Raw genomic sequence first — 25,969 nt, forward strand, 5'->3', positions numbered from 1 at the left:
CCAGCAGCAGTGAGTGCTGCAGAAGTGACCATGGCTCAGTGCTATTCCTTTCAGGCAGAAGATCCCAGGTTCAATATCTGCATATCCCGTGGAAAGGGTCTGGAGTAGGAGATGATGGGGAAGACCTTCCAGCTGAGATGCTGGAGAGCTGCTGCCAGTTGGGGTAGACAATACTGATCTAGGTTTAAGGCTGCTTCCTAGACCTTGCCTTATGAACCCTAGGATATTTCATTTGGCTGTGTGAAGGGTCTCTCCACAGTATAATTTTGACCCCGGGCATTTCCACGCTACTCATTTTAAACTGCTTTAATTGGAAGCCATAACAGGGAGTCCTTGGATTCTGATCTAGAAATGTGTCAACAATCTTGCATTATTTTTACATGGCTAGGGATGGTTCCAGCCCTGAACCAACCAAGTTAAGGCCCTTTGAAACTACTTTACATGTTATACTTGTTGAAGTGATATAGTTACTGCCAAAATTCCCCATTACCGCAGTAGCTTCCAAGTAGGTTCTCAGTGGAGATTATCGTCCCAATAAGGTTCTGATGATGTTGGATTGCTGAGGCCTCTTTCCTTCTCCACGTTCGTCTTGCAGCACAGATTGTAGCAGGAAACATTTGCTCCTTTTTAACTTCCTCTCTTGCCCAAGCAAAGTAAAGGGCTGTGTGGGGCAACTGTTCGCAAGGCCAAAAGGAGTTTGCGGTGGGTTGTGTGTGGCCTAAATCAGGGCTAATATAAAGCATTAGCGTTGTGTGGCTGGCTGGAAGAGGAATATTCATTGCTGCTGCAATGCAAGGGCGTGACTGTTCATGGAACAGGAAATTAGTAGCAAATGTTTCTTGGAAAACAGATTTTTGTGTGTGCTTGCGTTTGTAATGAGGTAAATGGACTAAGCACAGGAATGCTAAAAGCGCCCACTGATGGGAGGTGCTTTTGGGGCCCACAGCTCGTGCAGGAAACCCAGGGAATGCCACTGAGACGGATTTGTCCCGACATCAGCCGCTCTGGTTTGATTATCCCGACACGGATGAGAAGAAGATCCTTGCTATTTACAAGCTCATTGGAGAGCAGCCTGAGTATATTCCCCCAAGTGAGTCCCCCTGCCACTCCTGTCTCTTGACCCGCTCTCAAACGCTCCCTCCCCAATAGCACCTACAGGGGAGGGGGCTGAGCACAGCCTTTGCAGGCACCAAGTCCCAGCAGCTGCAATCCCTGGCATCTCCAGGTAAGAGCTGGGAAAGACCCAGAGTGCCACTGATGGCCTGAGTTGACCATATTAGGCTAGCTGGACTAATGGCCTGATTCCCCCTGCTCTATGCCTAACCTCTGCTGTCCTCCCCTTCCAGAATGATTTAGGGCTGCTTTGGGCTTCCTCCTCCTTGCCCTAGCTCTGCTCTAGCCTTGCCCTATTTCCCCGTGACAAACCAACCCTCCTCTTCTCTGACCCCTGCAGGTTCATTCCCTCACCAGCTGCGTTATATCCTAGTGGGATCCATTATACTCATCCTGCTGTTCTTCCTCTATCAGATCATATCTAAAGTGTACGTGTCATTTTGGCTGGTGTACGTTATGCTGCAAGTATTCTCCCTGCCTCCTTACTGCCTTTGGATGTCATTATTTACTCCCACCTCCACAGATGGAATGACACCCCCTCCCCTCCTTCTTCTTCTTCTTCCGCAATTTCAGGATCTTCAAGAAGTCAAATGCAGGATAAACATCCAGGGGATCAGCAGACAAGGCTCTGTAGCCAGCCAGCCACCCTTTGTCTTTTCCTCTGTTCAATAAAAGGCTATTGAATATTGAATAAAAGGCTATTTCTTTTGTGATTGGTGTGATATGCCAATGGAAAATCAAAGGGGGAAGGGGAGCTGGGATTGGCAGGTTTTGGTTTATGGGGCACACAAGGGATGAAACAGCAGACGGACCTAAGTTCAGGACTGTGAGCGGCCTGTGGAAGGCTTAGCAGGGAGAAGTAAGAAAGACACACATTGGGCCTCTGCTGGCATTAGATAAAGGCTCCTTTAATACTTTTGCAGACCTCAGGTTATAAATACAGCCCGCCCACCCCCTATTTACAGCTGGATCCCTGCCCCATGGAATGGGCGTTCCTAGGAGGGAAGAGGGAAGGGGTTGGTGTGCCGAACAGAGGAGGAGGTGGAGGCAAGAGGCTTGGTTATTGCTAGGTGGAGGGAGGGAGGGGTGCATGTTAGGAAGCACACCTCTTGGAACCTTCCCAGTGCAAGGGGATACATTTTATACAGCATTTGGGGGTTTTCTGGGCAGGTGGCATCACAGTAATACTGAAGATCACTTGCAATTTAGCAGCATCCAAAAATTCCAGGGTGTTTCACTATCAGCTACCCTACAACAATTCCTAATTCTGCTGATAGAACCCCTAACAATACAGTGTGAGGAAATCCAGACTATTTCCCTGCCCCTTTTAATAATAGCTGTGATACTGTGACTCTATGGATAATAGTATAGAAAAGCCCCCGTTGTCTCTCTTCCCTACCTCCCCATCCCCATTACTAGCATCTCTCTCTGTTCCCAAGAAACAGCACCACCCCACCCAAATAGTTAACTGAGTTGTCTCCTTGCCTAGTATGGGCTCAGGTAGTCCTGGGGTGCTCGCAGCATGGTGTGGAAATAAATAGCACATATATTATTTGGGGGGGGGGTGATTTGCGAGAGCCCCTAACACACTAGAGATGCCTTGTTCTTATCTTGCAGCCTCAAATAAACTTCGTCCATGTACCCTGTTCTCAGCCCTCCTATATAACCACTGGCCTGAAAGTCCCTCTGTAAAAGAAACATCATATATATATATATCCCTTTGGTTTAGGACTCTACCCCCATCCCTGCCCCCGAGGAGTTTCAAAATACTGAGTGTTGCAATATTAGAGGGCTGCCTTTAGCAAAGGAACCCCACACTGCACCAAAGGACTATTGTCTTTGTCCCTTCCAAATACTTCACTGGAACCCCCCGCCCCCCGCAACGCCTTTCCAGGCCTCCCCAAATCCCCTTTGGCCTAGGAGCCCACTCCCCCAATCCATCCATTCCCTCCCATACCCCAATAAATAAATAAGTTAGAGGAAATGTGGTCTGTCCGTCTGTGGCTGAGGAGGGAGAGGTATCATCAGTCCAGCACCTGCGTCTCTGGTCTGTGCCCATTTCGCAGCACCTGATCCTTGGCAGCGCCCTGGGAGCGGTATACGCGGAAAGCGCCACGGCATATGAGGCCAAACCAGTAAACCTGGGGCGCCATGAGGATGGCCGATCCCAAGTTGTACTCGGCGGGGATGGAGAAGGGCACGCGATAAAGGGGCAGGCCGGCATAGTGCCCGTATACCCAGTACATGTAAGGAAAGAGCAGGATCCGGCAGCAGAAGAATGTGATCAGCATGATTATCCCATTCACCTTATGAAGAAGGGTGTGCTGCTGCTTGTACTGTGGCAGGAAAGAAGAGGAGGGGTTGAGAGGGCAGTCAGGCCACAACCAGCTCCCTCCAGGAAGCCCAAGAACCTGCTCTGCCCCCCTGGGTTCTTGTTTCTCTCCCCAGAAAACCCACAGGACTGGGCCATACTTACCAGGATGAGGACTTTGCCGAGGCAGACAAAAGGGGTGCTGAGCTCAGCCATCAACATACAACCCAGGAAGAAATCGCCCTTGCCCTGGCGCCAGAGCTGAAGTGGGGGAAAGCAAGAAGGGTGACTTGTTGGGGGTGGGCGTTAGCAGCCTCTAAAGCACACAGCCCCACTCCTGCTCCATGCATCAGCATCCCATCCCTTCCTCGCCTCCTCCTGTGATCAGAGGTTCCCACGCCAGGCCACACTCACCACGGACATGGGGAAGCAAACCAGCACCATGAAGAGATGGTGGACCACCATGAGGAACTCCTTGTGCAAGTAGGTGCGGACGACGGTGCGCAGCGTCCGGGTGCCGGCCGACTCGTGCCCTTTGACCTGGTACTTGTGCCAGTGGCACAAGAACATGGCATAGATGTCGTAGATGAAGTAGGGGATGGCAAACTGGGTGTAGGAGGAGGTCAGCCAGTGCCTGCAGAAGGAGGAGAAAGAATGCTAGGGCAGGGGAAGGTTGTGAGCAAGACACAGTCCTGGCAGTGACTCAGCAGGGAATTCCAGCGGGGGGGGGGGGAGCATGAGGAGGTGCCCCGCCCCCTTGGAACAGGCTCACGGCCATGATCAATGAGTATTGATGACCTGCTGATGCGCTCTGCTCACACAAGGTCAATGAGAACAAAGCCTTGCCCATACCCCCCAAGTTCTTCCATTCCTGCTCTCACAAGGCTGGGCTCTCTGTGGTTTAACAGCTCCCGGTTGTTTCTCCAAGCTACGCTGACCATGGCCATATCCAAGCTACGGGCTGCCATTCCCACCTCACCTTGTCCTGACATTGCCTTTCAATCCTGACCGCAGCCCCACTGCCACCCCCAGTCAGAGCACCCTCAATCCCCTTAGATCCGGGATATTTTGTCTGACTACCGGCAGCGAACCATGCTTCCGACCTTGTGCTTATTTAGAAGTCCACAAGTTCTATAAAAGGTAATAGGATTAATGTAAATAAGTCCAGGACATTGGCCTTAATCCTATTCCATTTCAGGTGATAAGAGGGGAATTCAGGGACTGAAAAAGGTGCTTCTAGCCCTGATCCCTTTCCCCCTTCAGGCTGAGAGGAAGGCAAATGGAGTGCTGTTGCTTTAAGTCTGGGCTGTGACTTCCTTACTGCCACCTCCCCAGCTGACTTCTCGTCACTCTCCTCCCTCACCACTGCAGCCTGCCTGGGCATTTGTGCTGATGGCTCCATGCAAGGTGATTAGGCCAAATGCCAGAGAAGCAGCCAGGATGCTGCAGTGCTCTGCGGGATGCAGGGCCCAAGAGACGCTGTGGGGTGCTCAGCTTGGAGACCAAAACGGGGCAGGTGGGATCCAAGCAGAATTCAGATGGGGTGGAGGTGGGGGCTGTGCTACAGGACTGCAAAGATGATATCAGGAGCCCGGCATAGGGGTCAGTTAAGGGAACGCTTTGAAAGAGTTGAAATCTTGCCTACCCTCACCCACATTGCTTCCCAACAGGAGATTCCCAGTGCAAAGGGCACAGTGAGAGCATTGTAATGGATATACAGAAATCTGGAAACTCTTCTCTTTGCCCTAAGAGAATCCTCAACTCCTGCCTCTAACTGCCTTGCTCTAACCAGCTGGAGTTTACTCTCCAAAAACCCAGATATCCAGCCTCCATATGATGTAACCTGCTAGAGCCCACTCCCCCCCTCTAGGGAGCCCAGGAATTCGTCATCACTGGTTGCCCAATAAAGCCAATTATGAATCCACAGAACGCAAATCAGCAGTAGAAACAGCTGTTGCTTTGGTCTAATCCCCTGCCCTGCTCTATCCTAGGGGAGAATTAGCACACGTGCCCCCCATTCTAGCCTGTCCTGGGGAAGGGACTAATCCCAGCTAAATTCATTAGCATGAAATGAAGCAATCCTGATGGCAAAGGGAAAAGGGACGGCGGATTGGAAAAGGCCCAGACACATACACACCCCAGACCTCTATCCCGTCCCTCTTCCAGGAGCTCTCTGGGTTCCTGCTGTGTTTATGGTCCTGCTTGCCCTGCAGAGCTGCCCTCTTGCCAAATTGGTCTCTGCAGAGACCGAGGTCTGGCAGCTGTCCTAGAATCCAGTGGGACTAGCAGCTCCTGCCCCTTTGCTCTCTCTCCAGCACACGCTCTGGGAATCCTCAACTCAGGTGCCCCATGAACTGCATGGGACCTTGGGAACATTTGTGCAAGAGGGAGCTGCCCATGGTGCTGAACTTAGAAGCTGGAGGAATGAGGCTGGCATTTCTGCAGCACCATGGACAGCGCTCTGTGCCACACAGGCCAATCTGCCTCAGCCATTGCCATCACTTTTGCCCTGCTCTCTCTCTCCAGCACCCCCTGTTGGATTTGTAGCAAGTGGGAGCAGCTTCCAAAAGCAACATTCCCGACTTTACTCTCCAACTACCTCCCAAATACCTTCATATGGGGCAGAAACAGCAAGGCACTGTCCTCTTCCCACAAGCCACTGCTTCCTCCAGTGCTGTTCACCACAGCACCTCCTGCTGGTAAGATTATTTCATTTCCTGTGCTGTGCCTTCCAGTTCCCTGTACTGACTTCTTCCCAGGCCGACTCCTTGCTGCACATCTGCCTGTAACATGTCACTGTCATCCTGTTCTAAATTTGGTGCCCATCCCGGTGAGGGTGTCAGGTTTCTCACTAGCGTGACCTTGCCAACACTCTGCTGGGTTGGGAAAGGTGTGGGAGACACAGGGAGAGAGAGGTTACCGCACTGCAGTGCTGGGCTGGCATGCACACAGCAAATGCTGACTTACTGGTCGTCGATAACGTGCTTGCAGGAAGAGGAGACGATGTAGCCGACCGTGGAAGCCATGATGGCCTGCACCGAGGAGACAAACCTGTTGTAGGGAAGAAGGGGGAAACAAAAACAAAGTTAACTACCATTGCCTCTCTCTTCTCTTGGACTCAATAGTCTGCTCACCATTCCAGTTCTGACCCCGGGAATCCAGACCAGCAGACCTCAGAGCAATGAAATGCCCCATGGAGCCGATCTGGGCCTCCTCCACCTTGAGCCCAGCCAAGCACCTTCGAATCCATGCTCTTTGCCATCCCAGAACAGCTGCTATCTTAAGGTCATCTTAGGGGATCAGCAACAATTGCTAAGAGCCTCAGCTGCTCCGTGACCCTGACAGGCAGCCTTGTCATGTGATCACCAGAGACTGCCAACCCTGGAGCAGCTTTTGAGCTCCTAGATATATGCACTAAGCAATGAGAGCAACCAGACATTCTGCCCCAGAGCATCCCCTTGGAAACACTGAGCAGACCAAGTGTCTTAACACTCCTGGAAAGCCCAGCAAACAGCCTTGATCTTCTGAAACACCCTCTTAACAGCAGATCCCCAGGAATCTCATCCCTCACAAGTCACAGACCTTGCCAAACCCTAACCCTAACCGTGGGTTCACCAATCTCCTCAATGCTGGGCTCCAAACATCTTGCTGAGAGGAAGCCTGGGTTTATATGGGCTACTGCTTCTATTGGCTGTCATCGTGGGATAGTGACACCTCATCAGCCGAGTTCAGCTTTAGCTCAGCTCTTGGTTCCCAATTAATATGTCCCAATCTCTCCTTGAGAAACCCAGAGGTCTGGCTCATGGTCCCAGGCACTCCACCTCTCCCAGAGAATCCAGCAGATCTGTCCCTCTGCTTCCTTGCAGATATGCCCAAGGATCCACTAGGGAAAGCCACTTTGCAACTTGCTGCACCCCATTCCAATCCCAACGGACCCAGGAAACCTGGCTCCCAACCCCGCCTCATTCTAGGACCTATTTAAAAAAAGAGCCTCATTAGAAAAACCTAGTACATAGCCCATCCTCTCTATGCCCTTGTACCACTCCCCTTTCAAAGGAGCCTGCCCCTTTCCCTTAAGCCCTGGCCCCGCTTCCAACCTCATCCTTCAAGAAAATATGGGAGGGAAGAGTCCTAGCCCCTCACACCTGAGGCCTGCTGGATGCCCACCCTCGCCTGATGCGGCCCACCCTCCGCTGCTGGACCCTGGCTGCATCCTCCCTCCCCTGGCTCCCTGGTTACCTGGCGGAGACGATGACCGCGTCGGCCTCCTCCCATCGCAGCCATGGCAGCCACTTGAGGCCGTTCTTGGACAACAAGAAGAGGCCGGGGAAGACAATGCCCCCTGCTACCAAGGCGTGAAACATCTCGCTCAGGCTGCAGGGTTGAGGGGGGAGGAGGAGGAGGAGAAGGAAGAGGAGGAGGAGGAGGGGGCCACACAAATGGGGAGGGTCAGCGGGGCTAGGATCCCTCCAGGCGCTCCCCTCGAGGAAGACTCATGGTATCCAAGGGGGCGAGGGGGGGATGGAGAGGGAAGGGGGGGATGGCGGTGGTGGTGTGCGGGTTGGTCCCAAGCAGAGCTGCTGTGACAGACAGAGAGACAGAGCCAGGGGAGGGAGGGGGAGCAGGGAGCAGCTGTCAGCACAGTGCGGGAGGGAACTTAAAGAGACAGTGGCCTGTGGTGTGTGGAGGGACTGGCGGAGGAGAGGAGCGGGCGGAAGGAGGATGCTGCGAGGATCAGCGCAGCCAGGAGCTCAGGGTGAAGCAGGGGCAGCAGAGCCCGGGGACTGGAGACAGGGGCTGCACCGCCGGAGGAGGAGGAGGAAAGGGAAGAAGCGGGTGCTGATAGGAGGGAGGCAGGGAGAGGATGCGGGTTGGGGCTGCTGGACTCTATAGGTGGATCCGAAGCGGGGAGAGGTTTGGGATGGTGACTCAGAGCGGGAGGCTTGGGACAGGGAAGAGTGGCGGAAGGAGGGAGAGGAATCTGCCCATTCATCTCCTTAAAACCCTCACCGCAGCAGGGAGTCCCCTGGGTTTAGCTTCTGCCTCTTTTAAACTGGGAGAAGCTGGCTAAGAAGATTGGGGGTGGGGGGAGGAGGAGGCATTCCCCCCATTTGCGGCTAATCAGGCAGCAGAATTAACCCCCTGAGTGCCAGATCATCCTTTCCCCTATCTCTCCCTCCCTCCCTCCCTTGCTTAGCAGGAAGTCGTGCTCACAGGATGATTTAGGCTAATCCTATAATCCCAGCCTGGTTTGTGAGGAAGGATCAGGTCTCTGATGTGGGAAGTGGGAGGGTGTGGGGGGGGGGAAGAGAGCGAGGTAAAATGAAGGGGGTGGGGGGGCAATTAACCCTTTCCGCTCCCAAAGCATTAGGGACTAATCCTCCAATAAAGCTCCACCTGCTGAGCAGGTGACCCTGATGTGACCTTTGATAGGTGGGTGGAAAGAGCCTGGCAAGTGCCTGTGGAACTAACTAAAGCAATACTGACACCTTGTGCTGGACTATAGGAACTGCAGCAGGCGGGTTTCCCAAAGAACAGAGGTGACCTGGTTTTATGAATTGCTTTAACCCATTTCTAAGGTGGGCCAAAGATATTATGTAGTCTTGAAGTGTGTGGGAGAAGATTATGTGCTCACCTACAGGAGCTGACTGGACTGGCAGCTGAATCTTGCTTTGAATTTCAGCATAGGACTGCCTCTCCACTATATCTGAAGGCAAGAGCACACAGGGCTCCTTCCTTCAACACCTCATCATTGCTCCATCCTTCCCACCTTTCACCCCCATCTGATGAATGGTAGGGCCATTCTCTCTCTCTCTCTCTCTCTCTCTCTCTCTCTCTCTCTCTCTCTCTCACACACACACACACACACACACACACACACACTAAGAGAATCTGGGTGTCCAGGTAGTCTCTCACTTGGCAGATACATAGACTGCATTGAGCTCCTCCATTTGCCCAAAGCGACGCAGAAACCGATACACTGTGTAGAAGAAGCTAGGATAGGCGGCCAAACCCAGGAGAAAGAAATAGGGAAATTCTATCTGCAAAAACTGGGAGTGGGAGAGAATGTCAGAAATTAGATTAGTTTCCTAACTAACAGAAGATTCTCCTCCAATAAAAAGTCAGCACATCACTCTGGTCAGCAAAGTACAACTATTCCGCTGGTTATTTTGGTCACCCCCCCCCCCTTACATATAAATTATTGGAGGAAAGTATTGCAGTGGCTGGTAGCCATGACAGCTAAGGCACGGTGCAACAAGGCAAGCTTAGGCTATGGAGTCCATGGTCTCCAAGGAACCAGCTTCATTTGGAAATGTGCATTACTTCATTTGCCAACAATGCTGTGTTTAGTGGCCCTTCTACTTATTCTGCTGAGAGGGTCCCCCTAAAGCCCCACCCTGTTGGCATCAGTTGTAATGCGGACGTGGTTGCTCCACGGACAGAAGCAAGACACCTCTGCTAGCAGATGCCAAGAACAAAGGACAAGAGGGTCTCCCTGCTACACTCTGCTTGTGAACTTATTGGGCTGGATACAGGATGAAGGCTTGACAAGACCTTTGGCTCCCTACAGGAAGGCAGTTCTTATTGTGCTCTCAGCCAGCCAGTTCATTGTGAGCAAAGTATACTTTCTGTTAAAATGAAGGAAGATTTTCACACTGCAACCCTATAAACATGACTGCCTAAGAAAGTAAGTCCCATGTACTTCGATGTGGCTTGCTCCCTGGTTACAGGATTGCAGCCTAAATAGACTTAATCAAAAGCAAGACTGGAGCATAGTAAGAACTGCCTTGCTGGATTGGACCACAAAGTCCATCGATAACTCTTACATTCCAGAGCTTTTCAATTAATTGTGCCATTATTTCCTGGGTCGTCCTGTCCTTCCCCTTCTCCCCGCCCCACTCTCCACCATCTGCTGCTGGAGAAAACTGAAATTTCCTTTGCTTCTGAAAGAGAGGAGCCTCTTCACTGGTACAGAAATCAATGAGGGACAAATGTGCACATATTTGACCTCAACCAACTCACCTGTTCCCATGCCATCCTAGCAAAGACAGCAGTGGTCACAAATGACATCCCAACCATCCGCTGTCCTTCACATCTATGGAGGGTATTTCATGTTGACAAGAGATCTTTCCCTAAGGGACTAATGAAGATGTAATTGAAATCTCACAGCTGAAAAGGATTCTACTTAAAACCACATATTATTTCTTGAATATATTATTGATTTAATTTGTATACCACCTTGCCTACCCAAGGTAAAGATATGTTTTCACATTCCTTCTGAAAGTTAATAAAAATGGAAACTGGCACAGCTCACTAGGGATGGCATTCCACAACCCAAGTGATCAAATCGTACTGGAACCAACAACTGAGGCAACAAAGGAAAGCATTTCCTAACAACCCATCCATGACCTAGTGGCTAGAGCAGTGGTCCTCAAAAGGGTGTGGCGTGTCACACGGGTTGGGCAGGAGAGGATGTCAAGTGTGGCAGGAAGATTCAAGGACAATCAATATTGTATCTGGGAGATGATTTGTGTTCTTATGCATTGTTTTATACATTCTGGATGTCCCATGATCATACTATAAAGGTAAAGGGACCCCTGACCATTAGGTCCAGTCGTGGCCAACTCTGGGGTTGCGGCGCTCATCTCGCTTTATTGGCCGAAGGAGCCAGCGTACAGCTTCCGGGTCATGTGGCCAGCACAACTAAGCCGCTTCTGGCGAACCAGAGCAGCGCACAGAAACGTCGTTTACCTTCCTGCTGGAGCGGTATCTACTTGCACTTTGACGTGCATTCAAACTGCTAGGTTGGCAGGAGCTGGGACCAAGCAACGGGAGCTCACCCCATCGTGGGGATTCGAACCGCCGACCTTCTGATCGGCAAGTCCTAGGCTCTGTGGTTTAACCCACAGCGCTACCTGTGTCCCTTATATTATAAAGTAGGTGTGTTCTATGATATAAATCAAGCACTTCTATTTTTTGTTTTGTTTTCCAATGTGTTTCTTATCAATAAAAATCCAGTGTGGTGCAAGCAAATTATTATTATTATTATTATTAACTGAATTTATATACCTCCCTTTACTCAGAGGTCTCAGGGCAGTTCATACTTTATTCTGAAAGTGTTTCCCAGAGAAAAAGTTTGAGAACCACTGGGCTGGATTGTTAGACTCACACCATTCCCATTCCTTGATGAGGATCACTTAGGCTGGTCACTATCTCTCAGCAACAACCTCACAGGGTTGTTGTAATGATGAAATGAAGGGAGGTTATGCCTGCCACCTTGAGCTCCTTGAATAAAGGTTTGGATGGAAATGTAATAAATAAAACATATATTCACTCCTGTGGGATAAACGCCACAAGACAAACATACGAAAAAAAGAAAGCAGCAGGTTTTATGCAAACACAGACACAATCCAAAGCTGTGCACTTTCCAATGCCATTGATCTCAACAGTGCAACCCTGTGTGAAATAGCCACACTTTAGGTTTTCAAAAAGGCCTGGAAAACCCACTTGGTGTATGTGGCACTTTCGTATTACTCCATCCAGTTATTGTACTCCTTTTGGCTGACAGGTTTGTTAAGGTTGTGGCTACATTCAATAAAGTAGAGGGAAGTTTCATATAGTATTTTATCTTTGTGCTATGATGAAGTGCACCTCTAGCATATCTGAGGTATTCACCAGTATATTTTTAGTGGCATACCTGGTGTTGCATCATTGCAGCAAGGGTTCTGCCCTCTAACCCAGTGGTTCCCAAACTCTCCCTCCCCCTGCCACTACGCGCCACGTGGGCCACATGAAAATTGGCAGACCGCTCGGCCTTTTGTAGCAATTTCAATGTATTGCACTAGATGCTGTATGATTTTTAATTGTAAAGTTCGTCTGGAAACCACCGTTTGGGAACTTCTATAGGCCCCCAGCCAGCATAACTGAAGCACATAATTCTTGGGGGGGGGGGGGGAGTCTGATATTTGAAGATTTGGGCTGCAGTCCAACTCTTGAGTGGGTAAAGAATGGGCTGAGGAGGTTCTGCCACTGCTGAAATTCCTGCTGTCCTCAGTAGCTAGGACAAGACACCCCAAATGGAGCATTGGGGGCACAGGGACAGGCAGAGCAAGGACAGCCGATGAACTGCTGGATATGGGATGGATTTGGTTCCCGCTGCTGTGCCAGCCACTCCAGGGTCCCTGGGGCCACATGGCCCGAGGTTAGGATTGCTCAGCTAGTACTTCTGAGTAAAAAAACGCATAGTAAATTTCAAAACATTGGGGTATCTAAATGTTGTTGTTTTTTCTGATTAGCAACCACTTAGTAACAATGAGTAAGTAGATCAGCGTGAAAACCTTTGGATAGGAACCAAAAAGGGAAGCTGTTAATACGCTGAAGTTTCAGCATTACACTGGTACCTCGGGTTACATACGCTTCAGGTTAAAGACTCCGCTAACCCAGAAATAGTACCTCGGGTTAAGAACTTTGTTTCAGGATGAGAACAGAAATTGTGCTCCAGCGGCGCGGCAGCAGTGGGAGGCCCCATTAGCTAAAGTGGTGCTTCAGGTTAAGAACAGTTTCAGGTTACGAACAGACCTCTGGAGCAAATTAAGTACTTAACCCGAGGTACCACTGTATATCTAGGGGGGGGGGGGGAATGACATATTTTCTACTACATAAATGAACCATAGGTGTCAATTTCATAGAATGGCAAGAGACCAACGAAGGTCATCTAATCGAACCGCCTGCAATGCAGAATAGCCCTGAGATGAAGAGTCTGCTGCTCTACCAAATGAGCCATCCAGTGCGAAGAGTGAAAATCCATTTTTTTACGATAACGAGGCACTTAAATAACTAGCTTACCCACCTTCAGGAATATTAATGCAGCGACCTAAATATTTTCTTATGAAGGCAGATCTGCGTATATATTTAAATGACTCTTTCAGTTATTACATATGCACCGCCATCCACCTGGGCGCATCTGGGTAACTCTGCATGTCTGCTCTCCTTCCCGCCTAGTCCTGGGGCTAATTAACGAGGGATGATTAATACATTTAAATTATTGCAGCAAATGTCTGCGCAAACTCAAATCGCGGCCTGCCCTCCTCTCTCCTGCCCTCTCTGCGCATCTATAACGTATTGCACGCAGCCCGCCCCACCCCGGGCCTAACTGCCCCTTCAGATAGTTTGTGGTTTCCGTGGCAACAACGAACCGCCAACAATAGTAGGGGCACGGGGGGGTGGAGTGGAGTGGAGCAGGAGAGGCGCTTTGCGCATGTGCACAGAGCTGCAACCCGTCTTCGAGACAGATGCAGGAAAAGTGAAGAGGGGGCAACGCGGTTTTTCCGAAGACGGGACTTCTTGGGTTCCTTTCTATCTTTTTCTCTCCCTCCCACACCCCACCACCACGGGGGGGGGGGGAGGAGCGCTGCCCATAGCAAACAAAGAAGATCGCAGCTCCGTAGCCGAGGCTGTACGTGGGATCGGAGCCTCCACCCCCATTTCTCACCTCTGATTGCCGCCCCCCCCGCCCGATACAAAAGAAGAATTGTCATTTAGTGCGGAAAATGCGCTTAAAAAGGAAAACCCTGGCATTAATCATTCTCATTCTTGCGGGCTGCGGTAGGGAAAGAAAGAGCGCTTTGCAACAGCCCTGCAGTGCCGCCGCCCCGTGAAATATTGTTGCGTTGGTAACAATAATTTGTATTGATTTGGGACTTTGCTATTGTATATAGGGTTTCTATTTCTTTCCTAAGCTGCTATGGGTATTCACTTGGAAGAGCAGAGTAGAAATATCCTAATACAGTAATAATAATAATAATAATAATAATAATAATAATAATAATAATAATAATAATAATAATAAAACGGGGAAGCTGTTCTGCAGCATCTCTGGTTTCTAGTTCCAAACCCTCACGTAAAATACCCTTCAGACTGCAGGAAAGCCGAATCTGCTTAAATTGTACCCCGAGGCGAGGCCAAATCCAGTGCTCAGGTGCACGCAAAATCGTGGGGCTCCGTCGAATCGCATGAATGCATGCAGATGGGTGGGTGTGCTGCACTTTGAAATGCTTAATTAAAAAAAAAACCACAGAAGGACTCCCGAATAATAGTACGATCTCCTATTTTTGCTGCTGTTTATGGGGCTTGGACACTCCACTTCTCTGTCGCACCTAACACTAAAATCCTGCTACAGATGGGTAGCCGTGTTGGTCTGCCATAGTCAAAACAAAAAAAATTCCTTCCAGTAGCACCTTAAAGACCAACTAAGTTAGTTCTTGGTATGAGCTTTCGTGTGCATGCACACTTCTTCAGATACACTGAAACAGAAGTTGCCAGATCCTTCTATATAGTGAGAAGGTGGGGAGGGGTATTACTCAGAGGAGGGTGGGGATGGATATCTGCCAATCACCCATCCCCACCCTCCTCTGAGTAATACCCCTCCCCACCTTCTCACTATATAGAAGGATCTGGCAACTTCTGTTTCAGTGTATCTGAAGAAGTGTGCATGCACACGAAAGCTCATACCAAGAACTAACTTAGTTGGTCTTTAAGGTGCTACTGGAAGGAATTTTTTTTGTTTTGACTAAAATCCTGCATTAATTTCCCCCGTCATTTTCTATCAGCAGCAGCCTCTTTCCGTCCCGGAGGAGACCGAATATGACGCCCGAAGTAAACCCGGTGGCAGCCTCCGCGTACGAGTCTTTTGCTTGTAAGTCTATAATCTTCCTATTGCGCGCATGCGCTGCGCCGCGGAAAACGGCGAAGAAAACCGAGCGAATCATCCGCGCATGCGCCGCTCGTGGAGTAACGACAGTCATGAACTTTTGAATATGATGCGCTTTCCGTTTTACCCCCCCACCCGGCCCCGCCCCGCCTCCTTCCCTCCAGCTTTCGGGGCCTGATTGGTCGCTACAACGGGCCAATGCCGCGCTACAGAACACTCCCGTTACTGGGTAGATTTCCTTCAATAGGTAGGACGAGTCTGTCTGGCGACGTTTCTGTGAGGACCGAGAGGAGAGTGGAGGAAAAGGCTGACGGTTTGGCGGGTTGCTGTTAGGAATGAACTGGGATGACGTTTACTTGAATGCAGGAAATAAGGGAAATTCCCGACCACGAGATTAGATGAAGGGCTTTGACTATTGTATCTCGAGCTGTTCTCTCCCCCCCCCCGCACCAAAATGGAAGAGGCCCACTCGCTTCCCCTCTCGCTGACGTCACTTCTGGCGCAGGCGCCGCATTTCCGTTGACGCCACTTTTTTCATTCTTGTCCGAACTCTCGCCTCACTTCCGCGGAGGAGCGCAGCGGCATTAAGAGAGTTTGGTCGCAGTGGGAGCCCGTAGCGGGCCGCGCGCGCAGGTGCGGTTTCCAGGGCGACCGAGGGACGCCTTGGTATATTTACATACTGCATGGCTCCCAAGTTGCCCAGAGCAGCGTCTCCCCCTCTCCCGTTTTATCCTCACAACAGCCCCGTGAGGTAGGTTAGGCTGAGAGACAACGGCTTCAGAGCCCAGTTTATTCTCGGCCATTCGCTCCACAATGCAGGAAGCCCGGAAAGCGTATGAACGTGATACGAATAAAGCTGCACAGTGAATGATAAACTGTATTCATAAGGGAGTGGACATTAATGAGAAGGGACTGGAGGTTCATCAACATTGGAAGGAGGAGGAGGAAGGCCTGTTTCGTTTCCATTTGGTTATGGAAAAAGGCAATTTTGAGGAAGGGAGGGATGCTATGAACAGGGAGAGGGGAAGTAGGCTTGTCTGAGGGGGTTGTGGGGTCAACTGTCAAAACAGAAGACAAATATTCGAGCTTCATTTCCAAAATAAAAATTTATCCCAGTGACACTGAAACTTTAATCAATACCATTCTACATACAGGTATGTGTGTGTGTGTTATAACAGCAACATAAGAGCTTTGGAGCCTGTTTGATCAGTCTCAATATGGTTTAGACCTCTTTGAAATCAGTAGTGTTCAGAGTTAATATATATGAATGAAAGCTTCATGAAGAAAGTGAGTTTTAACTCTTTTGTTCGGTAAATTCTGACCCTCTCTTTTGATCTAGCAGACTATAGATGTTGTGCTCAAGGAACAAGTGGAAGCATGGACTGTGGACTGTAATAGCTTCAAGTTATTTGTCTCTTCCTCGGGGCTCTGAGCTATCCATGGAGCCTCCAGAGGTTGATGCCTAGTCCTTCCCCAACTGAGGAATGGCAGTAAGTAGAGCATTCTTACTCTCTATTCACACTGCCCCTCACTTAACTTCTCAAAGCGCCCCATCTCTCCTCTCCCAGTTTGACATGTGACTGAACTGAATTTAATAAATCTACTTATGAATCAGTGAAGACTTGATTTGAAAGCCATGTGTTAAAATTCAAACATTTTGAGTTTGGAATATTGATTATTGTGGGATACTCTCCATATAAGTTTTAGTATGTGATCCTCTGTGCCTCACAGATATTTGAAGGTTAGAAACTCACTAAACAGTACTATCTCTGCAGTTGCTGCTGCCACCACTAAATTAAGATGAATCACCTAACTTCCAAACATGTACTAACCTATGTCAGAGAAGCTATACACTTGGTGTATATGCTTCTGGTCAGAGGTTAAACATTCCCTCTGCCAATTTTCTGATATTAAGAACCTTCCAATTTCCCAGAAGGTATTTCATGTTAAATCAAAAGCTGTATTTCAGTGTTCAGCCATGTAATTCCTTTAATTGCTCTTCTTCCTCCTCACCACTCCATACTGTAAATGTCCCTTCTCCTTTGGCTTTCCTCCCCTTACAGACTCCATCGCTGAACCCTCCACCAGACCTCCCTTTTGCCACAACCTTATTCCTGCCTCTCCCTGCCATCGTTTTCTTGGTCGTTGGATCCTACTTAATACTCCTGGCCGTGGTCCTTGTCCTCCGACAGTGCCTGATGGTAACTTGGGGAAGGGATGGCAATAGTTGAAAGGGCAAACACATTTGGGGATTTTTATAGGTGTAGTAATGAGAATAGATCTATCTTTTCCATAGTGCATTACAGCATACCATATGACAGTGCATTATGGGAGCAGTAGTCCTTTGGAGAGCAAGTAGAAAGGGGAACAAATTCACATTGTTAATATTGTGTGGTTGGTGTTCTGACAATTTTGAATTAAAAGGTAAAGGTAAAGGTACCCCTGCCCGTACGGGCCAGTCTTGACAGACTCTAGGGTTGTGCGCCCATCTCACTCTATAGGCCGGGGGCCAGCGCTGTCCGAAGACACTTCCGGGTCACGTGGCCAGCGTGACATCGCTGGTCTGTCGAGCCAGAGCCGCACACGGAAACGCCGTTTACCTTCCCGCTAGTAAGCGGTCCCTATTTATCTACTTGCACCCAAGGGTGCTTTCGAACTGCTAGGTTGGCAGGCGCTGGGACCGAGCAACGGGAGCGCACCCCGCCACGGGGATTCGAACCGCCGACCTTTCGATCAGCAAGTCCTAGGCACTGAGGCTTTAACCCACAGAGCCACCCGTGTCCCAATTTTGAATTACTAACAATTTTGAATTACTTGCAATCAATTCCGTAACAAATCATAGGAGCTCTAGCCTATGAGAGATAAAAGGAATTGCTTCTTAACTCAAGTTGTTTGGTGAACCAACCTGGTTTTCCTTCTCTTACCTCTTTGCAGGCCCGGGGTCTTTGTGCCAACTGCTGTTCCTGTGAAAAGCGGCCTTGGCCAAACATGTGCGAATGCTGTTTGACCTGTGCAGAATCATGTGACTGTGCCCTTCCTTCCCCAACCCGCTGTATGGATCGCTACTGCACCTGTACTAATGTGAGTTTTCCCTCCACATAATTGATCGGCTTTTTGGAAATATCTGAGACTAGTTCCCCCTGGGGTCATTTGAATACAGTGGTACCTCTGGTTACAAACTTAATTCATTCGTTTTTTACTAAAGCCCATACTTAAAATCATATGCTAATCAAAACAGTATATATAATTTGAAAGGAGGAGAGGGACAGGCAAGAGGGATCCGTGTGGGAGGAAGAAAGATGAACAGGGTAGACAGACACTTACACTTTCTTTAGAGCTTGTCAGAGCTTCTCCAGGGAGGCTGTGGCCTGCATGTTGAGAAACATTGAACTTACAGGTGTTCAGAGTGGGAAAACGTCAAGGGAACTTACCATGATAATCAGACCTATCCTTTGCTGGTATCTTATCTTCAGACAATGCCTATTTATTAATTTAAAATATTTTCCCCTTCCTTGCAACAGTCTTGTGGTAATCATTATTCAGTATTTCCCTGAGTCTCAAGTTTAGTGAAGGATGCTGTAACATCTTGATGCAGGTATTTCCATAGGTTAACAGTGTACAATTTCTGTCTCTTACCAGCAGGGCTGGGAACCAGGGGCTTGTTCCTTTCCTCGCTTGTGTCCACTCTGCGATTGTGCCTGCACATACCAGCCCCCAGACTGCCAGAACATCAATTGCATTTGCTTTGAGATCAAACTGCGATAAAGAACTCAAGATAACAAAAAGATTATGTCTGTGATTTGGGAGTGTGGGATGATTTGGAAGTCTTCATACCAGTGGTGGATCCTACAAGCAAAATGGGGAGTTAGTTGCTCAGCCTGACATAATTAACTTGTCCTGATGCAAGAAGTTTTGAAACTGAGCTTTTTCTTTTTCATGTTGATTTTTCAAGTGCTTTTGTACTTTGTATTGCATGTTTGATATTAATGTTTTTATATTAATTGCTGCATTTTATAATAAAGCAGGTTGAATATCACTTGTGTCTCTCTTTAATGAGAATGCAAATGGAGTCCATTTAATAGACATTTGCTGCATGGAGAAGTTTGATGGCTAAGTTTATGAAAAAGTTTAGGTATTTTTTCTTGTTCACCGAAGTATGCAGTTGAATGTTGGAAGCCGGAAGAAATGCAATGAGGAGATCATTGTCAGAAGATCTGTGTGAAATAAAAAAAATAATATAGTATCTTCCAGTAGGGGGAAAAAAGCTTTCCTCCCCGATTACATTTAAAGCAGTATCATGCCACTTTAGATAGTCATGACATTCCCCAAATAATCCTGGGAAATGCAGTTTGTTAAGGGTGCTGAGAGTTGCTAGGAGCCTCCCTATTCCCTTCACAGAGCTACAGAGTTTCTTGGGAAGAGGGATTGACTGTTAAATCACTTTGTGTGGAGGGGAATAGATGTCTCCTAATAACTCACAGCTCCCTTAACATACTGCAGTTCCCAGGATTTTTTTGGGGGGAAGCCATGCTTAAAGTGGTAGCATAGTGCTTTAAATGGATAGTGCAGATAGGCCTCAGTGATAGCCTCAAATGACCTCCAAGCCACATAAAAGCATCTACAATGTGACAAACACCCTTGCCCCCTCTTAAGTGCACAAACACATGATGAGGGACAGGCGTTTAATTACCATTACAATTATCTGCATTCTGCCTTTCAGGATACAGATCAAGCTAGCTCACAAGAAGCACTGAACTTTAATCACATTTAAAAAAGCAATAACATTTCAATAAGCATAATAAATAAGTTGAAAGATGAAAAAAAAATCTTTTTAATAATTCCAGTGGCACCTTGTAAGATCAACTAAATATAAGCTTTCAAGGTATGAGCTTTCGTGTGTAATATTTAGTTGATCTTAAACGTGCCACTGGAATTATTTAAAAAGATTTTTTCATCTTTCATCTTGTTATTTATTATGGCTATGACAGATCAGCATGGCTATCCACCTCAATGTAATTTCAATGAACAATATCAATATTTTAAAAAGTAATCAGCACAGCTGGAGAAGGCTCTGAGGTGGCCTTCATCACATGCCTGCTTCTTATCTCCAGGAACCATTCCCACAGGACCAGTAATGGTAGATGTCCTGGAGAGGAAAAAGCACCCAAATAGCTCTAGGCAGCTAGGTGTAAAAACACAAACATTGGGATATGGCATAGATTCTGGATGTGTCCTAAATTCAGGAGGTGCTGGGAAGAGATAAGAACAGAAATTGAAGAAATAATGGGCTATATTTTACCCAAGGGTCCTCTAATTTTCCCATTTGGGTATGCTCAAGAAGCTCTTTTAACAGAGGACAGGGAATGAAGACAACATCTCTTGATGGCTGCCAGAATTATTATTTGTCAAAACTGGGGGAAACAGAGCATCTATGAGGGGAAAAATAATTAAAATATGGGACACAATATGCATGGCTAAGCTCACACATGTGGTTAGAACCAGAGAGGGTAGACAGCAAGATAACAGATTTATGGAGAAATGGAGTCTTTGTCATGTACTGGAGCCATAAGGTCAGAATAACGCAGTTATTTAGAACCTTGATCTGTTATACTTATTTTCATATGGAAATTGGTTCTGCTATGTTCAGTTCTAGATACCCCTTATAGTTTTATTGTCAGCATTTGTTATATTTTGTTGTGTTCCACAAACACACACTAACAGCTCTAGGCAAACATGGAGGGGAATGAGCAAAGGAAAGTGTAAAAGGATCACCAAGAGATTGGGGGATAGGGTTGTACCGGAAAGTCTGTGCCTAGCCCTGAAGGTGTTCCTGGGAAGCTGAGGTGCCTTGGCTGTCTGAAGAAACTAGCGTGTGCTACCTTTTAGTTCTGCAGACCTAGGGCCATCAAGGATAACATATGGTTTCTCATAGAATCATAGAGTTGGAGGGGCCACAACAGTCATCTAGTCCAACCCCCTACAAAGCAGGAATCTTTTGCTCAGTGTGGCGCTTGAACCCACAATCCTGAGATTAAGAGACTCATGCTCTACTGTCTGACCTATCCCAGCTAACAGGGAAACTGTCCCTCAAAAATAAAAGCCAACTTCCCATTGGGGGTGCGTGGATCTTCTTAGTTCACAAAGTCTCTTTACAAGGGTTACAATGGGATCCTATGCATGCCTTACTCAAAATCCCATCACTTACTCCCAAGTAAACATGCATAAGATTGTTGCTCCAGTAGTTTGATATATTTGCATATGCAGATGAGGGATGTAAAATTTGAATGGAACGGAAGAGCACTAGTAATTGATACCCTGGATATCCCAGCAAAATACTTTTAATCCACTATATTCAACAATTGCTAAACAGCCGGTCCTCTCGTCCTTCTTTACTGAAGCATTATCACAACAGGGGGCAAAAAAGTGGGAAGCCCACAGTTAAACCTCCCATCACAAAAGCAGTAGCTTGTCTCTGGATGGAGAGGCGACTCCATCTTGGAATTGGGGCTCGTTCCCACAGCCAAGATGACTCTTTCCCCTTCCCGGCTGCTTCACGGCCAGCTTGCCCGGCTTTAAGATGGCCGCCCCTCCCCGGTTTAAAGGGGGAGCGGGGGTGCGTCACTTTCCCATCAACCCTTCTGTAGCTGCAATCAGGGTCGCTTGCAGCGATTTGAGGGAGGGGAGGCTGCTGGCCGGAGCGCTGGGGCTCTGAATGGGTTAGAGCCGGGAGCCAGGATGCCTGGGTCCTCTGGGGAGGAGGGAGCGGGGCTGCAATAGGTCGTGGCCGGGAGCTGTGGGGTTCCCCGGGAGGAGGCGAGGTGTGCGAGGGAAGCCATGTGCAGACAAGGGAGAGAGGGCTTCATTGTGGCGCTGCTGCAGAGGGGCACGCTGAAGAGCGCTTGGAGGGTGCACAGCTGATCTTTTTTTTCCTTTTTGGAGGGGGAGGCTTTTCAAGATTGCTTTTGATCCGTTAAAGGGCTGCAATGCAGCATCGGGGTGTTGCTTCCAGGGAATGCTGGAGAGTAGTAGAGTGGATGCATGGACATCGGAGGGGAGAGAGGAGTTGCATTATTGTTTGTCCAGAGCTGGTGGGGTGGTAGGCAGATAGGTTTCGGGAGGCTGCGTGCAATATTTGTGGATGCTGGAAATTTTGGGAGGCAGGCTACTTCTGGGGGTGTGTTTTATTATTGTTGTGATGCACTGAGGCTAGTTGGGGGGTGGGGTGGAGAACGCTGGCCAATTTGTGATCTCCCGAGGTGGTTGGGGAATGGTCTCCATTAGGGGACGCAGTTTGGGGTGCTGTACCTTTCTCCAGAGGATAACCAGTGAATTGGGGACAGGGGCTGATAACAGGAGTGGATCTGTGAAAAGTCCCCATTAACCTTTTGGTGGGTTAAATCCAACGCTGGGGTAGGAATGCTTTCATATGGGAGTGTTGCAATTCTCTGGAAGTTATTCTGTTCACTTGGTGGGTATATATCTTCATCTGAGAAAGATTAGGTTTTGAAAAGGTTGACTTCCTCCAAACCTTGACTTTTTTTTTAAAAAAAAACAACAACCAACAGTATCCTGCTTCATTGATGAGGTGCTGGAGGAATTCTGGAGGAATTTTTAGAGGGTGCAATCATATCACACTTTTTTTTTGGGGGGGGAGGGTTGTGTGAACTACTTAATTCACCAAGTGTGACCTCTTAATTTTCTAGGGATGTTCTAATACAAGGACGTAAATATACTGTATGTGTTCCCCGCAGATATACCACTGGTTTCGTTGTATTATATGAAGATGGTTATTCAGTAGAGCCTGTATTTGAGTAGGTATTTAACAGTTAATAGGGTAGGTTGGTCAGGGAAGTGCCCCTTCCCCATTATATTAGAACTTGGGAGGGATGTCTAGAAGTGACCTAACTTTTCATGACATCCCATTAATTTCCAGGATTTGATTGCAAATTGTAGAAGTGTTGTCTGCATTTCTGAGTCGTTTCTTTCCTTTCTGGAAGTCTACTATTGTCCGAGAAGAGGGGTGTGGATGCTGTCAAGGGATATCGAAGTTAGATTATCTCAGTATAAGAGAACTTGGGGTGGAGCGACATAACGAAGAACAATATTCCTTTGGTGGGGGGGGAGGGTGTTATGTGCATCTGGATTATTTGGAGGTCACACTGAACTGGAAGGAAACCGGAACAGCTACATGAGGTCACTGTTCAACAGGTTAATTTCCTCTTGACAAAGTGCTCTCAAACTCCGGGGCAACTTAGATATCAGTTTTCTCTGAAATAATACAGGGGGGTGGGTTTCTTTCCACCCCCTGATGCTGCCCCAAGCCATGTCGGCTTTTGGGGATGCCCATGAGTGGTATATGGGGGCTCTGAGCCGGCAGGAAGCAGCCGCCTGTCTCCAGGGACACCGCCATGGAACCTTCCTGGTACGGGACAGCACCACTTGCCCCGGCGACTACGTGCTGTCCGTCAGCGAGAACTCCAAGGTGATTTCTGAAAAAGGGAATTTGGGGGTGGGAGGGCCCTGTAGTAGGAGGAGCTGAAAGAGTGTGGGTTTGATTGCACATTGGAAGCGGAGGGTGGAAGCTGGGTGTGTACCTGTGGAGGGTCACAGTGCGACAGCCTCCTGCTTCTCTGCCCTTCTCTTTCCTCCAGGTGTCTCACTACATCATAAACAGCCTCCCTGGGCGCCTGCGGATCGGGGAGCACGAGTTTGATGGCTTCCCTGCTCTGCTAGATTTCTACCGCCTCCACTACTTAGACACGACCACTTTGGTAGCCCCCGTGGGACGGGTTGTGGCGCCTGCCTCTGCCCAGCCGCCTCCCGCTGGGGAATGGGTCCGTGCTCTCTATGACTTCGTCGGCCGCGATCAGGAAGACCTCCCCTTCTCCAAGGGAGAACCCCTGAGGGTGCTGGCCAAGCCGGAAGAGCAGTGGTGGACAGCGCAGAGGGCCGATGGGCGTGTGGGCATGATCCCCGTGCCGTACGTCCAGCCCTGTCCGTACGCCCACCCGAGCAGCCACGGTGCCCCTCGCCACGCTCCGGTCATAGCGAGGGCGGTGCAGCGAAGGGTGCCCGGTGCCAGCGACAAGACGGCACTGGCCTTTGAGGCAAGTAATGGGGTGGTCTGCACTGGGGGCGAGTTCACAAAAGGGAACGAGTTTCTGGTTACCAGGTGGGTTGGGGAAATACGCAGATTACTGTTGGGCACTGAGGTTTTTGGTTGCACAGAAATGTGGCGTTCTGGTCCAGCCCTCTTCACACCCCCAAACGAAAAGCTTGTGTTTGGACTAGGTTTTGCACATTAATTCAGATGAAATAGTTATGCAGCATAACACTTATCTGGAGGGTCGATGAGCATAACTTTGAATAGCTATGGGGCAGGATGAGTGGTGGAGTGGAAGGAGGAAAGAACGCATCAGTTTGGATGGGAAGGGGTGTTGAGGCTGTGTGGGAGTGCAGACGTTCATCCACACATTAGATGCCTGCCATGGTCCCATTGCCAGGCTACATGCCTGAAAACTAGGATCTTCAATCCATGTTATGTTTCTGTACAAAACTTCATACAACACACCCTGGCTTTGATCCTGTTCCTCATTTGAAATGGCAGTGAAGGGAAGATGAGAAGCTGTGTGATTTATTCAGGAGAAAGACTTGTTTGCGGGGGGGGGGGGGGGGCTGGCTGTGCAGAGGTGGGTGGGTAAAAAAAAATGCCCCCATGATATTTGCATTCTGATCCCTTCTGTGTCTCATGATGCTCTACAGGTGGGTGACCTCATTGCTGTCACCAAGATGAATGTCAACGGCCAATGGGAGGGGGAGCTGAACGGGCGCCGTGGCCATTTCCCCTTCACCCACGTCAAGGTCCTGGACCCTGAAGAGGCCAGCTGAACATTTGATGATGTAACCCATGGAACGCTGACTTTCCCTGCAGTGGGGCACGACCCTTGAACTCTGACCCACACTTGTGAGCTTCTGACCGTCTCAAACATTGTACTTCCTTGAATTTTGACCTACCCGGTGGATGTTATTGATCATCCGGTTCATTGATGCTCAAGCTCCTTGGATGTGGACCTCTTCTACCACTTTGGACTCCTCAACCCATGAACCCTGTTCCTTGACTCGCTGTTCTTAAAATGCTGTGGTAGTTGAACCCTATAAACTTTTGACTCTTTACGGGGACCCGTTCATATTTCCTCCCTAGAAACATTGATCCATTTTGGCCTTGTGATTTTTTCAACTCTGATTATGTGCCCTTGAATCTTGCAACTCCCCATCCTGTGCCCTGTGAACCCAGAAACTCTTGAGCTTTGATTATTGATCCTCTTATTCTTGTGATTTTTTCCCCATTTGATCCTGTCCACTTTGGGTGGGGAAACAGGGCGGGGGGGGGGGGAGAGTGCTTGGCTTTGGCCAGATGGCTGACAGGAAATCCTCCCCACTCCTTATAGAGGCCCCGCTTCACTTGTTGTCTGTTCCAAACTGCCTTGTTAATTAAAGTTTCCTGCTGATTATCCCTTGCTGGAAATTTACTCCTTCTGGGGTGGGTCTAGAGGGTTAATATGGGAAAAGAGTAGCACAGTTGTTATGGTAACGAGCATCACAACCCAGGCCTCAAATGTTGCCATGGTGAAGTGGAGCACAGCCTATTGCTGTAGGCAGGAGGAGGCAGGAGCAGCAGGCCACAAATGCTGCGTAGAGCATCTTGGTTGCGTGAGGATCACTATTAAGTCTCTCTCCATGCCTGCCAATGGTTCCTGATTAATAGGTACAGTATTTCCCCCGCACCCCAAGTTTATATACCTATTTACTGGAGCCGGTTGCCCTGCTTGTACCTC

General features: G+C 48.7%; 4 protein-coding genes across 16 annotated transcripts; 3 read left to right on the plus strand and 1 right to left on the minus strand.

The window, feature by feature from the left end:
* Positions 1-30: 30 nt before the first annotated feature.
* C13H16orf92 (chromosome 13 C16orf92 homolog) lies at positions 31-1,714 on the plus strand. The gene is made up of 4 exons (XM_077918119.1): positions 31-54; positions 928-1,090; positions 1,454-1,610; positions 1,687-1,714. Exons 1-4 carry the CDS (start codon positions 31-33, stop codon positions 1,712-1,714), a joined length of 372 nt encoding a protein of 123 aa, XP_077774245.1.
* A 286-nt stretch (positions 1,715-2,000) lies between these two features.
* Positions 2,001-14,565, minus strand: TLCD3B (TLC domain containing 3B). 4 transcript variants are annotated; one of them, XM_028702591.2, is made up of 7 exons: positions 14,374-14,565; positions 10,448-10,565; positions 9,341-9,474; positions 6,392-6,475; positions 3,839-4,058; positions 3,590-3,685; positions 2,001-3,449 (listed from the first exon to the last, which is right to left on the minus strand). In XM_028702591.2, the coding sequence occupies exons 2-7, from the start codon at positions 10,502-10,504 to the stop codon at positions 3,138-3,140; spliced, it is 903 nt and encodes a 300-aa protein (XP_028558424.2). In that variant the 5' UTR covers positions 10,505-10,565; positions 14,374-14,565; the 3' UTR covers positions 2,001-3,137. The 4 variants fall into 4 exon arrangements, with proteins under 4 accessions (XP_028558424.2, XP_028558422.2, XP_028558427.2 ...); XM_028702589.2 differs by lacking the exon at positions 14,374-14,565 and adding an exon at positions 13,275-13,642; XM_028702594.2 differs by lacking the exons at positions 9,341-9,474; positions 14,374-14,565 and adding an exon at positions 13,275-13,642.
* A 532-nt stretch (positions 14,566-15,097) lies between these two features.
* On the plus strand, positions 15,098-19,170 carry LOC144325073 (uncharacterized). Of its 10 annotated transcripts, none has more exons than XM_077917027.1 (5): positions 15,098-15,119; positions 16,477-16,624; positions 17,198-17,335; positions 18,069-18,215; positions 18,774-19,170. In XM_077917027.1, the coding sequence occupies exons 2-5, from the start codon at positions 16,619-16,621 to the stop codon at positions 18,897-18,899; spliced, it is 417 nt and encodes a 138-aa protein (XP_077773153.1). In that variant the 5' UTR covers positions 15,098-15,119; positions 16,477-16,618; the 3' UTR covers positions 18,900-19,170. The 10 variants fall into 10 exon arrangements, with proteins under 10 accessions (XP_077773153.1, XP_077773147.1, XP_077773148.1 ...); XM_077917021.1 differs by lacking the exon at positions 15,098-15,119 and adding an exon at positions 15,229-15,381; XM_077917022.1 differs by lacking the exon at positions 15,098-15,119 and adding an exon at positions 15,235-15,381 and having other exon boundaries at positions 16,474-16,624.
* Positions 19,171-21,705: 2,535 nt separating this feature from the next.
* Positions 21,706-25,645, plus strand: LOC114581979 (crk-like protein). Its single transcript, XM_028702724.2, has 3 exons — positions 21,706-23,616; positions 23,786-24,241; positions 24,897-25,645. The coding sequence occupies exons 1-3, from the start codon at positions 23,443-23,445 to the stop codon at positions 25,020-25,022; spliced, it is 756 nt and encodes a 251-aa protein (XP_028558557.1). The 5' UTR covers positions 21,706-23,442; the 3' UTR covers positions 25,023-25,645.
* Positions 25,646-25,969: the final 324 nt, after the last annotated feature.

The sequence above is a fragment of the Podarcis muralis genome, chromosome 13 (genome assembly GCF_964188315.1).
Source record: "Podarcis muralis chromosome 13, rPodMur119.hap1.1, whole genome shotgun sequence".
NCBI classification, from domain to species: domain Eukaryota; kingdom Metazoa; phylum Chordata; class Lepidosauria; order Squamata; family Lacertidae; genus Podarcis; species Podarcis muralis.

Bases quoted from the DNA above. Each gene is read 5' to 3' on its own strand.
- C13H16orf92 (XM_077918119.1), top strand. From the start codon at position 31: ATGGCTCAGTGCTATTCCTTTCAG. The intron at 1,091-1,453 runs GTGAGTCCCCCT...TGACCCCTGCAG, and splicing joins GCCTGAGTATATTCCCCCAA to GTTCATTCCCTCACCAGCTG. The intron at 1,611-1,686 runs GTCATTATTTAC...CCGCAATTTCAG, and splicing joins CCTCCTTACTGCCTTTGGAT to GATCTTCAAGAAGTCAAATG.
- TLCD3B (XM_028702591.2), bottom strand. From the start codon at position 10,504: ATGGTTGGGATGTCATTTGTGACCACTGCTGTCTTTGCTAGGATGGCA. The intron at 4,059-6,391 runs GTAAGTCAGCAT...CTCCTTCTGCAG, and splicing joins AAGCACGTTATCGACGACCA to GCACTGGCTGACCTCCTCCT. The intron at 3,686-3,838 runs GTGAGTGTGGCC...CCCCCACTTCAG, and splicing joins TTTGCTTCCCCATGTCCGTG to CTCTGGCGCCAGGGCAAGGG.
- LOC144325073 (XM_077917027.1), top strand. The intron at 17,336-18,068 runs GTAACTTGGGGA...ACCTCTTTGCAG, and splicing joins TCCTCCGACAGTGCCTGATG to GCCCGGGGTCTTTGTGCCAA. The intron at 18,216-18,773 runs GTGAGTTTTCCC...GTCTCTTACCAG, and splicing joins GCTACTGCACCTGTACTAAT to CAGGGCTGGGAACCAGGGGC.
- LOC114581979 (XM_028702724.2), top strand. From the start codon at position 23,443: ATGCTGCCCCAAGCCATGTCGGCTTTTGGGGATGCCCATGAGTGGTAT. The intron at 23,617-23,785 runs GTGATTTCTGAA...TCTTTCCTCCAG, and splicing joins CCGTCAGCGAGAACTCCAAG to GTGTCTCACTACATCATAAA. The intron at 24,242-24,896 runs GCAAGTAATGGG...GATGCTCTACAG, and splicing joins AGACGGCACTGGCCTTTGAG to GTGGGTGACCTCATTGCTGT.